Below are 13,510 nucleotides of genomic sequence, written 5' to 3'. Positions count from 1 at the left end.
GGTGAAGCCTCCCATGGCGCTAATGACTACACTGAGCCGCTTTCTGTAATGCAACGTTGGACCACTCCTCCATGCAGAGAATTCCCAGTTCCTTTATATTCTTGGCTCGTCGCTTGTGGTCTGCCCTTTTTAAAACACACCACATGTTCTCAATTGGGTTCAAATCCAGCAAAGCTTTGATTTTTTTTGTTCCTGCAACCATTTCCGTGTGGATTTTGATTTTGCTGAAAGGCGCACCAATAGCCAAGTTTCAGCCTTCTGGCAGAGGCAGACACAATTTGGCCTAAAATCTCCTGGTATAGAGTTAAATTCATATCTTAAAAAAAACAAAATTCTGACCCAAACTCTCTCTAAAATTACCGCCCCATCTCTAAGCTCCAATAACCCTCCAGGATTCTCGAGAGAATTGAGTACACTCGCCTCACACACTTTCTTACAGCAAACAACCTGGATTCTCTTCAGTCAGACTTTCGCTCTCAACACTCCACAGAGACTGCACTGACCAAGGTTGTCAATGATTTGATCACAGCAAAAAATGAAGGCCATTCCTCTCTTTTCTCCTGGATCTCTCTGCTGCATTTGACACTGTTGACCACTCTCTCCTCAAACAAGCACTACAATCCTTAGGTCTTGAAGGCACTGTCCTATCCTGGTTCTCATCCTACAAATCCAATCGCTCTTTTAATGTTAATTTCTCTGGATCCACCTCTGCTCTGCTTCCTTTATCAGTTGGAGTACCACAAGGCTCTGTCCTAGGTCCTCTGCTATTCTCTATCTACATTACTTCTCTTGGAAAACTAATAAGCCCTTTTGAATTTCAGTATCATCTCTATGCGGATGATATACAAATCTATCTATCCTCTCCTGATCTCCCACCATCTGTGTTGTCTTGCATTAAGTGACTCTCTCTGCCATTTCATCTTGGATGTCCTCTCGCCAACTCAAACTCAATCTTTCAACAACTGAATTAATATTCCTACCCAAAAACAGACGCTTCCTGCCTGACATTTCTATTTCTGTTGATAACATAAATCCCACCCCGCAAGCTTGATGGCTAGGTGTAATCCTCGACTCACAACTATCATTTATTCCCCACGTCAACTCCATATCTAAATCATGTTACATACATCTAAAGAACATTTTCAGAATACGCAAAAGACACTGCAAAAACCTTAATTCATGCACTCATCATCTCCCGCATCGACTATTGTAATTCCCTCCTTACTGGTCTTCCCAAAATCAGACTTGAGCCTCTACAATGTATTTTGCATGCAGCGGCTAGATGGATTTTCCTTGCAAACCGTTCTTCCTCTGCTGAGCCACTCTGTCAGTCTTTACATTAGTTGCCTGTATTTCAACTAATCCAATATAAAATTCTTCTACTAACATACAAGGCCGTCAACAAAATTGGACCTACATACATCTCCTCACTTGTTTCAAAATATCTCCGGACTCAACACCTCCGTTCTGCACAAAATCTGCTTCTCTCCTCCACTCTCATCACATCCTCCCATTCCCGGTTACAGGACTTTTTACGGGCTGCACCCACATTGTGGAATTCCCTCCCTCGCACAGTAAGACTTTCCTCTAGTTTTCAAACCTTCAAGCGTTCTCTGAAAACCCACCGCTTCAGACAAGCTTATAATATGCCTCAACCAGCATCTTAATCATCATCATCATCATTTATTTATATAGCGCCAACATATTCCGTAGCGCTTTACAATTGGGGACAAACGTAATAAACTAATAAACAAACTGGGTAAAACAGACAAAGAGGTGAGAAGGCCCTGCTCGCAAGCTTACAATCTTTGGGACAATGGGAGATTGACACATGAGGTTAAGTATACCTTTTGCATCTTGGCCCAGCCACACTGCAAAGGTAAGGTGACTCATAAGCTAAATGATCCTGTCACACAACAATGTTGGTCCGGTGGTAGTTGTCTTGTGTGAAATTGTGTAACAGGCTAAAGGTAGTGAGGTTAAGATGGTGGTTGAGGAATATTATAAGCTTGTCTGAATAGGTAGGTTTTCAGAGAACGCTTGAAAGTTTGTAGAACAGAGGAGAGTCTTATTGTGTGAGGGAGAGAGTTCCATAGAGTGGGTGCAGCCCGAAAAAAGTCCTGTAACCGGGAATGGGAGGATGTAATGAGGGTGGATGAGAGACGCAGATCTTTTGCAGAACGGAGTTGCCGAGTTGGGAGATATTTTGAGACAAGAGAGGAGATGTATGTTGGTGCAGCTTTGTTGATGGCCTTGTAGGTTAGTAAAAGTATTTTATATTGGATTCGGTAGAAGACAGGCAGCCAGTGTAGAGACATACAGAGTGATTCAACAGAGGAATAGCTATTTGCAAGGAAAATCAGTCTTGCCGAAGCATGCAAAATAGATTTTAGGGGTTTGAGTCTGTTTTTGGGAAGACCAGTAAGGAGGGAATTGCAATAGTCAATGCGGGAGATGATTAGTGCATGAATTAAGGTTTTAGCAGTGTCTTGTGTGAGATATGTGCGGATTCTGGAAATGTTCTTTAGATGTATGTAACATGATTTAGATATAGAGTCAATGTGGGGAACAAAGGATAGGCGTGAATCAAGGATTACACCTAGGCAGCGAGCTTGTGGGGTGGGATTTATGGTCATGTTATCAACAGAGATAGAAATGTCAGGTATGCTCTTGTTGGCGGGTGGGAATATTATTAACTCTGTTTTAGAAAGATTAAGTTTGAGTTGACGAGAGGACATCCAAGATGAAATGGCAGAAAGACAGTCAGTAACACGGGACAACACAGATGTCGAGATATCAGGAGAGGATAGATAGATTTGGGTATCATCCGCATAGAGATGATACTGAAAGCCAAAGGACCTTATTAGATTTCCAAGAGAAGCGGTATAGATAGAGAACAGCAGAGGACCTAGCACCGAGCCTTGTGGTACTCCAACTGATAGGGGAAGCGGAGCAGAGGTGGCTCCAGAGAAATTAACAGTGAAAGAGCGATTAGAGAGGTAAGATGAGAACCAGGATAGAACTGTGTCTTGAAGACCTAGGGATTGCAGCGTTTGTATGAGAAGAGAGTGGTCAACGGTGTCAAATGCAGCCGAGAGATCAAGGAGAATTAGGAGAGAGTAATGGCGTTCAGTCTTAGCAGTGATCAGATCATTAACAACCTTGGTCAGCGCAGTCTCTGTGCAGTGTTGAGAACGAAAGCCAGACTGAAGAGGATCTAACAGGTTGTTTGCGGAAAGAAAGCGTGTGAGGCGAGTGTAGGCAAGTCTCTCTAGAAGCTTGGAGGGGCAAGGGAGCTGAGAGATGGGACGGTAATTTGAGAGAGAGTTTGGGTCGGAGTTTTGTTTTTTTAGAATAGGAGTAATCACTGCATGCTTGTATAGTGATGGAAAGATGCCAGTAGAGAGTGAGAGATTACAGATTTGAGTTAGAGGTGAAATGAGCACAGAAGACAGGGATCTACCAATTTGCGAGGGAATAGGATCAAGAGGACAGGAGGTAGAGTAGGAAGATAAGAAGAGCGTAGAAATTTCCTCTTCATTTGTGGGGTCAAATGAAGAAAGGGTGTCAGAGGGTAGTGGGAAGGAAATGAGCTGATGGCTTGTTGAGGAAGAGGATACCATTTCTAGTCTGATCTTGTCAATCTTGTCCTTGAAGTAGGAAGCAAGATCCTGAGCACTGATAGTAGATGGAGGGTTCGGGGTGGGAGGATTGAGAGGATGATTAAATGTATTGAAAAGGCGTTTGGGGTTAGAAGCCTGAGCATAGATAAGAGATTGGAAGTATGTTTGTTTTGCAGTGTCCAGAGCATTTCGATAGGAGTGGTAGACAGAAGTATATGTGAAGAAGTCATTAGAGCTTCGAGATTTACGCCAGTGACGTTCTGCTTTACGGGACAGTTTTTGAAGATTTCGTGTTGCTTTGGTGTGCCACGGTTGACATCGAAGTCGACGTGTAGTATGAAGTGTCGCTGGAGCCACTTGATCAAGGGCCGTTGCTAAGGTTAGGTGAAAATGAGGTACTGCCATCTCAGGGGATGAGAATGTAGAGATAGGGGAGAGAAGGTGTTGGAGAGAGGTGGAAAATTGTTGAAGATTAATAGAATTAAGATTTCTACGAGTATGAGGAGGCTTGGTTGAGTTAGACAGTAGAGAGGTTAGAGCAGTGGGGGTGAGAGTGTAGCTGATAAGGTGATAATCCGAGAGGGGGAAGGGTGTATTAATAAAATTAGAAACTGAGCATAGTCTAGAAAAAACAAGATCAAGGCAGTGGCCATCCTTATGAGTAGATGATTCAATCCACTGGGAGAGGTCAAGTGAGGATGTTAGAGAGAGTAGTTTGGAAGCAGCTTTGGAAGGTGGGTTATCAATGGGGATGTTGAAGTCACCCATGATGATGGTGGGGATGTCTGAAGATAAGAAGTGAGGGAGCCATGCAGAGAAATCCTCAATAAATTGTTGGTGTGCTCCAGGGGGACGATAGATCACCGCAACACGTAGGGAGAATGGATTAAAAATGCGAATAGCATGTACTTCAAAAGATGTGAACGTGAGTGATGGGACATTTGGTAGAACTGTGTATGTGCACTGTGGGGAGAGAAGTAGTCCAACCCCACCTCCTTGTCTGCCTTCAGGTCTGGAGGTGTGGGTGAGATGGAGGCCACCATGTGAAAGTGCTGCAGGTGAGGCAGTGTCTGATTGCATGAGCCATGTTTCTGTTATTGCCAGAAGGTTGAGGTTTTTTGAGAGGAAGAGATCATGAACGGAGGTAAGTTTGTTACATACAGAGCGTGCATTCCAAAGGGCACATTTAAAGGACTTGGGAAGAGAGGGGAGACAGGTGATGTGTTTGAGGTTTGCTATAGAACGGTAGTGTTCTGATGTATGTGTGTGTGAGGAGTGTGGGGGACCTGGATTAGGTGATATATCACCAGCTAATAGAAGCAGAGTGAGCGAAAGATAGGCAAGGGGATTGTAAGATGTGTGGCCTTTTATTTTCTGGCGACAGGTGGAGGCTGTACTTGTTAGAGATAATAAATAGGATAACAGTTCATGGGTGTTAAATAGAGGTGAGTGGAGTAATGCAGGTGCAATATGAACAAATTTGTGTGTTGGTGGAGGGGTGAAAGATGACACAGTCCTAAAGATCATGCCATGAAATGAGACTAAGAAAAGCAATTTGTGAAACATTGTGATAAAAGGGGTAAAAACAAAAAGCAAGGGTATTTTAAGAATTACCTCTTAGCAGTCTTCCATATAAATAGACAAGTATTGCAGAAATAGGCTGTGGCAGATGCAGCTTATTGCTGGGAGTAAAATCAAGTCAAATGTAGTCCAATGTTTGGCCAACTGTGTTGTCTAACTGTGCATTTTCGTCCACTTTGTGAGAAAATCCCACTTCGTGAAGAAATCACACACGTCTAACCCCACATACGTCTCCCCATAGAATCTCCCTAGGTTACCCTATTACCACTCTCTACACAGCTAACACAAGACAGCAACCCTCTGACCAACATTGCTGTGTGACTGATCACACAGCCCACTGAATACTTTTTACCTTTGCATTCTAGCTGGTCCAATGTGCAATATGATGTAGCACGTGTCCTTGTGTTTCAAACTCCCATTGTCCTATAGATTGTAAGCCTGCGAGCAGGGCTCTCTTACCTCTCTGTCTGTATGTATTACCCAGTATTGTCTTATTAATGTTTGTTCCCAATTGTAAAGCACTACGGAATATGCTGGCGCTTTATAAATAAATGTTGTTGATGATAATGATGATTATGCCACTGATTTTAACAAGCGGAAACTAACCGCAAGGCATCGATGATCCACCATATTTGCTTTTCTTGCTTTTTATTATCGTGCTGATTGTAACTTAAAGGCAATTTCAACTGACTGCTATTTTAATTTTTTTTTTTATAAACATGTCCTAATTTGTGCAGGTCCACAACCTTCTGTCTCATTTGAGTTTCCGACTCTTTGGTATTAGCCATGTTAATGGATGACAAAGGAATTTTTTGTGTGTGTAACCTCATATTTATTCCCCAGGAAAACAAAAAATGGTCATAGACAACAATGGAATTCCAGGAGACTAGGAGCGATAGATAAAAGTTTTTTGCACATTTTTGTATTTCTTTGGTTTATTTAAAATATTCTTTAGGGGTGCCAATAATTTTGCCCCATACGTTTTTCAAAGAATACCCTATTCTTAAAACAACACTCTTGTAGGCGTAATGTCTGTTATATAAATAGTAAGCAATTTGTCAGAACATTTTTTGAGGAACTTTTGAATTATCATTATACTGTATGTATTGTTTATTTGATAGAATTGCTTTTGCCCAATTTCTTGAGGGGTATCAATAATTCTGGAGGTGACAGTATATGTATAATAAGTTATTCAAATATAGAATATAAGATGGGTCAGTTTAATAAAAACAAATAAGTGAAAAAATTGAAATCGTAGAATAGCATACAGTGAAAGGTCCTATTCTATTGTACCTATTATACTTTTCATTTGCAATTCGGCCTCTGAGATCCTGCACTTGTTCCTGAAGCTGATATTTCACTGTAAAAAGTAAAATTTCACCTCCCCATGCCACTTCAGAAAGCTGCAACTCCTAATGCCCTAATGGGATCTAATCTGTCCTAATTCAAAGAGCTGCAAAGTTGCGAGGCATGAACAAAGCTTGATGAACGTTAAATATTTAAATCATTTATACACAGCCCTCGATATACATTAATGCTAATTAGTGGCTTTATTTCTAACTTAAACATAATAATATGTGTACTATATTTTAATTTAAACTTTAATTAGCAATTAACTACACTGGTTTTTAAAAATATATTTTTTTTATGATTACATTGCATTTTTTAGAACTCCACTGTAAGAAAATCAAGCAAATGGCAAGGTGACATGCAGTTAGAAATGGCTGAGAAATGCAGCGGTCATCCTGCCTGGGAGCAGCCATGTGACCTATAGTGCTCACTCAGCACAGAATGCATTCTGCTTACTCAGAGCAGGGAAGATGCAGACAACTCACTGACTGTGCCATTAATTCCTGGAAGGACAGTGTAGCTAAAAGCACTGACTCTCCATAGTGAAATACTATATCCATAAACAATATTGTATTCTCTGCAATCTGGTGAGTGGTATCCCTGGTAAATGCCTGAGAAAATTACCTTGATAGATAGATATATGTTATATACTCAATCTCTCAGTCTCGCTACTCAAATCCTTAAGGAAATGCAGTGCATTCAAAATAAGAAAAAGTAATATAAAGACTATTTTAGTGATAGTCACATCCATCTAAAAAAAGCAAACAGTAAAAAATCGTAAATAGAGCACAACAAATTATTTATTTGATCAAGGAACGTCCAGGTTAGACAGTCACAATATTGACAATTTCTCCAAAATTTCAATGATATTCCCACATTTTATAGATGTGTCCCTGAGGAATGTTTTTCCTGGAAATGGCCTTATAGTACTTTATGCATTCTTGAATTATTTTACTGTATAAAGCTTACCTTTCAGTCTCCTCCCTTCAATTTAAAAGCTCTCCCTTGTCCCAGAATTCCGCTTCTTTTTAAAAATCCTACCTGCCTGAGCTTTATTAATACCGTTGATGTATTTGAACATTTATAATATATAACTTTAGTCCCTTCTCACCTTTATGTTGTACATGTTCAACTCAACTCTTCAAGTATTTCCTGATGAGGTCTTACTTGTTACATATAAATTGACAATATAACTTCCCTCTTCCTGCTAATAATCTCTCTTCTTATTCATACTGCCAGTCGTGAGTTCATACACACTCCAGAATTGGAACGATATTGTTCCATCGCTGAACGAGAGTTTTAGTTCGGTTTAAAAATCGAATGAAACAATACAATGTGCTTTGGAACGATAATCGTTCACCGTTGGAGCGTACACACTAATGCAATATCAGGCCTAACGTTCGTTTATCGTGTGATTGCCCGATAATCGGCTGAATATCCTGTAGTGTGTACCCAGCATTACCTCCATGTTATTTGAAAATAAAACTAAAAGGTTCCTCTGTTGTTGTTGACATTACAGGATATTTATTCGGTATTCGGTTCTGAAATGTCTTATTCTATATATTGAATGCAATTTTTACTAGCTATTTTACTCCTCTTTAATAAATATTACATTACAAACTAAACAAGATTAAGAATTATAGAGCACACGGCCCAGATTATATGTACCCATGTGTGCTGAAGGAGCTCTGTTAAATTATATTTTTAATTATAAACCATTTCATCTTATATTTATGACCTCTGCATAATTGGATTAGTACCACAAGACTAGTGGAAATCAGATGGGATCTCAATATTGTAAAAGAGAGCAAAATCAAACATAGCAAAGCAAACAGCAGTGAACCTGACATCAGGGGTGGGTATGAATTGTAAGAGATAACATCCAGAAATAGATTACTGACAATCAACAAACAATCAACAGAGTATTTAAGGGTCCAGTCATGTCAAAGTGACCCAAACAGTTTTTCTGAGGATGTAAGTTGGGGGTGGGGGGTGTTTCGCCTTCCTCTGGATCAGCACAACCAGAATTTATAAAATGTTACGACCATCATAAAAAAAGTCCATCAAGTGTAATTTCAAGCTCACTAACTATGTAACTACAGTCATGTGAAAATGAAGGACACCCTCTTTTAAATCTATGTCTCAGGACATAATAAATAATCATCTAGTTCTCACCAAGTTCTAAAGTTTTATAGATCTAAGCTCATGTTTTGGCGCATCAATTAGGCGAAACGAGGCAGGATCCTAGGACACCATTGTTTAAGGAGGGCCTAAAAGCACTGAGTAAGTGACATGAAGTTGTTCATTCAGTGTTTGTATGTTCCCCGTGGCGCCCCCACAATGACAGCTGGCTGCTGACAAGGAGGAGAAGTAGCCGACAACTTACCTGTGAATTTGAGGCAGGTGCCGCTAATCAAATAGCCTTCATAATTTGATCATCATGAAGTGTTATTATATCTATATAAAAGTAGAACCCTTGGCAGCTTGGTCTGGAGTAAAATGTTCTGGCATATATTACAATTAATATAAGAGTACAGTAAACCACAGAGCTGTATACAGTGGCATATCTCTGGACTTTCCAAAGAAAAAAATAATAGGAAAAAAACAGATCAGAGCCCCAATCCTCCCAAGTAATAACTCGGTCCACCCAGTCCATGGTCCAATTTACCATGCCCAAGAACAGTAAGTCACATCCCTTTAGGTCGATAAAAAAATTGGGTATGTCCTGAAAAAAACTTGACTGTTGGAGGTATGTGGTGGCACAAGACTGATCTAAAAGCATTTGGTTGCATCAAACATTATATAGAAGCACAAACGTAAGGTGGGACTGTCATGATGTTCTGAGGAAAGGTTGCCACACAGTGGGGATACCCCTAATCGCATGCATTACATGTCATTAGCCCCTTAACCGTCACCCAAGATTGATTAACAAATGAAAAATCACATTAGTATGCCCTGCATAAACAAATTATAATGTAATTTTGTTGACAGATGCAAAGTCACTATATAATGGAAAGCAATAAAAAATTAAGTAGCTGCAATGCTTTAGTAGATGATCAATAATGTAACAAACAAGTGGCTAGATGGATAGGGAGATAATACTTTTTTCAGAAGGTCAAAATTGATACAAATGGAGACACATAAAGGCAGATGGAATTTATGTCGTGAAGACAGACATGACAGGTAAAGTCAAAAGTGGTAGATGGATGGAGAACCCAGTTACTATATGGAGAGATGGATGAATTGGTAGCAAAGACTTCTATGGGAAGATAGATGTCAAAATAGTAATGGGTAAGAGCGGAGATGGAAAAAAAAGGGATACAGTATTTCCAAAATCGTTCCAGTAGTAATATGATAAATGCATGCATATTCATTGGAACTGCTGAAGTCAGGTATAAGCAACATTACAACAACAGATTTAATATTCACAATGGATATTAATTGGGCATGGACTTGAGCCACCACTGAGGGTTAACTATTTTGCAAAGAGCAGAAACATTCTTGCAGTAAGGTAAAAAAAAGTAATGGGAATTCTGGCTGCCTGCCCAAGGCCTCTTACCAATTGTCACTGCGTTAGCGCTTTTTAACGCTAGTAGAAACGTGAGTGGGAACACGTCAAAAAATGACGTTTGACACGTGTTTGCTACTAGTGGTCTTCCCAATGCGATTAACTTACGTTAAACCCATTGAGAACAAGATGCATCGTAAAAATACAGTGCCAACACAACGAACCCCAACATTAGTAAGAACGCAAGTTTGTATGGTGTCTTTGGAAATAACGGGGTTTATTTTCAGAAAGTAGATAGTGGCAAAGGAAGGTAGATGTGACAATTCAGTTTGAAAAGAGAACACTCAAATTCTTACTGGTCAGCTGAAATCCACAATTCAGAAGTATATTGGTTAGAAAACATTTCAACATATGCTTATTTTGGGACCAGAATGCAGCATGCAAGTTAACAAATCATATCATTTGGGAGATATGAATTATAAAAAATGTATTGAGTTACCTTTAACCTGAGCATTTCATGTGCTAATCCAAAATACACGTTTCCCTCTACAGCACACATTAACTTCAGGTAATTAAACAAATTCTATGGTGTGTGAGGTCCCAAGTTGTGTTTTGTTCCAGTTTTCCTAAAATTCTGCATTAATAATTGCCTCACCCCCATCAGAGGACAAACCGCTTCTCCTACAATGATCTTGCAGAATTCTGCAACAGAGCATCTTCTCTAGAACAACCCTACTTTACATTACACGTGTGTTCTTCAGCTGTAAATGACAGTCTGTCTTCTTTCTGAATGCACAGACAGCAAGGTTATGTTCAAAGGTAAATTATCACCCCCATCAGCCACCTACCACTGAAAGGATTCAACCTAATCACTCTGCCATCCTGCAAGACAGGGGTGGGGATGCACAGGGCAGGGTGGTGAAGGACTGCAGTGAGGTCACTTGGAAAAAAGTTCTGCATTATGATCCATTAACCCCATCCTGACAGATACTGTATTTTAACACCCACTCTCAAGTGCCTAATATAGCATCATTATGTAAGAGTTGAACATTGAAGGGTTAACCTTGCCATACAACATTTTTTTAAAAAAAAGAAATCAGCAGCAAAAATGTAACAGTAACACTGTTAAAAATAATTACTTATATAGATAACTGAAATCAGCAACTGTCCTAGTTGCTTAGCAATGTATTTTTTCCCCCAATGACATCTTTAAATGCATAAATGAGAATTGTTGCCTGATTACTCTAATTCTTGGACCTGACCCAAAAAAAACACCCACAGTTATACCACCGACTGCGGATCTGGCTCTAAACACTGCAGTGGGACACCTCCTAACCCTTCTGATATTGGGCTTTTAGAAGTCATGATAACTGATGCATATAGACCAAACATTTTTTTGCTTCTGGTCTCTGAGTGAATATACTTTAAAGTCTCTTTAAAGATTTGGGTATGTTGTGAATGCCAACCTGCATAGAAAGGGGCTAGTAACATGCTTTTTTTGATAAGGATGTCCCTGTGATAAAGGGATGGCCAAGGTAGGCTGGTGCATGGGATAAGTACTGCAATGCAGGGCATAGTTTTGTGTGCCTGCACGGGCTCTTAGCACTGCATTGCAGATCACACATTTATAAAGCTATCATTCCTGCTCTCTCTACAAGATAACATAAAAGAAAAAGATTTCAAAAGTCATCATATTTTCTACTTACCTGCAAGGCTACCTGCAAGGCTTGAATGTCCTTTCTGGAATAGAGCAGCCCAGGTGAGTAGCAATAAGGTATACATGTTTTCCTCTGAAATTTACAAGCTTGCAGCTTTAGACATGAGCTGGTCCAGGGAAATCTAAAGATGCATGAAGCTGGGACACGAGGTAGGATCAGCTTCCTTCATACAGCAGCATAGTAGCAGTGCAGCGCAGAGTGCTTCGTCTATCATTCCCACACTGTGGCACTAGCATCCCAGAAAGGCTGGGGAGGGATCACATGACAATCTTCATAAGAAGTCAGAAGCAGACATCTTACTTATGGGCTACATGTGTTTTTGGCAGTATAAATAGACAAATCATTTTAGTTTGATTAAACACTGATTTATGTATATGTACAATCCAAAAACAAGTTATATGTAGGGGTGTAACTAGGAATGAAGAAGCCACTTATCATCATTTTTAAGACACACCTCAGTCACCTTCCCACACAACATACTTCTGTGCTGGGGTGTAACTAGTGACTATTAGACCTTATAGAAACATTTTGAAGGGCCCCTACTTTACCATCACTCAGCACTGTGTATAAATACAACTTTTTTAGAACCCAAACAGTTATCTGGTCCAGAGACACCTGAGAATGACAGGAACCACTTCTATAGGGTGTTCATAGCAGGTGAACTGTGAGCAGACAAGCATACCAGTGTGCAAGCCAACGGCATATGGGTGCTTCACGTAGCAGCGTGTATTAGCCTAGGAAACACTGTGCCTACATGCTGTCTTCTTGCACATTGCTTGCAGCATACGCTCTAAGTTCCTTACACACAAACACAGATATTTTCTGTTAATGATGTCCTGCATTCATAGGGCAAAACCATGATTCTGTGTCAGGAATTTAGCACTCGCTGCCTGCTATGTACATGAAGAGTTCCCCAAGCTAAAATAACTGAGCATGCAAAGTGCTCAAATGACATTAGCCCTATATGCCATGCTCCATGTGATTGGGCCCTGTAGCAGCCACATATAAGCATGTGTTCATGTAAAAAAAAAAAAATACACTTAGAAATACTGTATGATACAGAGTAGCAATACATACCTGAGAATAGAGCAAACAATCCTTAAAGATGGATTATATGCATACTGAGAGAAAAAAAAAATAACTGTGTAAATGTTCATCATCATCATCATCATCAATTTATATAGCGCCACTGATTCCGCAGCGCTGTACAGAGAACTCACTCACATCAGTCCCTGCCCCATTGGAGCTTACAGTCTAAATTCCCTAATATAGACACACACACAGACACTGACATACAGAGAGGGAGACAGACAGACAGGGAGAGACTAGGATCAATTTTGATAGCAGAAAAATTAACCTACCAGTATGTTTTTGGAGTGTGGGAGGAAACCAGAGCATCCGGAGGAAACCTGGGGAGAACATACAAACTCCTCACAGATAAGGCCATGGTAAAAACAATTCTAAATAAAAAAAAACTATAAGGTCTTTGACATAATAGAAATATATCAATATATAGATAAAATGTGTCAGTTTTTACAATAGAGTATTTCACAGTCTCTAATGTATAACCAGCACTTTCAAGAGTAATTTACTCTACAGTGGTGAGGTGAATAAAGTGTTTTAATTTCTAAAGTAATACAAACATTTTGTTACCCCTTTCTCTCCTGTTGCCAAAATTAATAGTCAGAGGTGGCCGCCCTACTACCAGCAATGGTTATAAATTGTGGTAA

The 13,510-nt window shown here is 39.9% G+C and overlaps 1 protein-coding gene across 1 annotated transcript in view; it reads right to left on the bottom strand.

Annotated features, from left to right (window-relative positions):
• CNTNAP1 (contactin associated protein 1) overlaps positions 1-12,006 on the bottom strand; it is a 77,605-nt gene extending 65,599 nt beyond the window's left edge. Inside the window, exon 1 of the mRNA XM_075177392.1 lies at positions 11,769-12,006. Within this exon, the coding sequence (XP_075033493.1) occupies positions 11,769-11,844 (76 nt within the window). The 5' untranslated portion in view covers positions 11,845-12,006. The remainder of the gene's footprint in view (positions 1-11,768) is intronic.
• Between the last annotated feature and the right edge of the window lie 1,504 nt (positions 12,007-13,510).

This window comes from Mixophyes fleayi, chromosome 6 (assembly GCF_038048845.1).
Source record: "Mixophyes fleayi isolate aMixFle1 chromosome 6, aMixFle1.hap1, whole genome shotgun sequence".
Classification (NCBI taxonomy): Eukaryota; Metazoa; Chordata; class Amphibia; order Anura; family Limnodynastidae; genus Mixophyes; species Mixophyes fleayi.
This window is presented reverse-complemented; position numbering and strand designations above follow the sequence as displayed.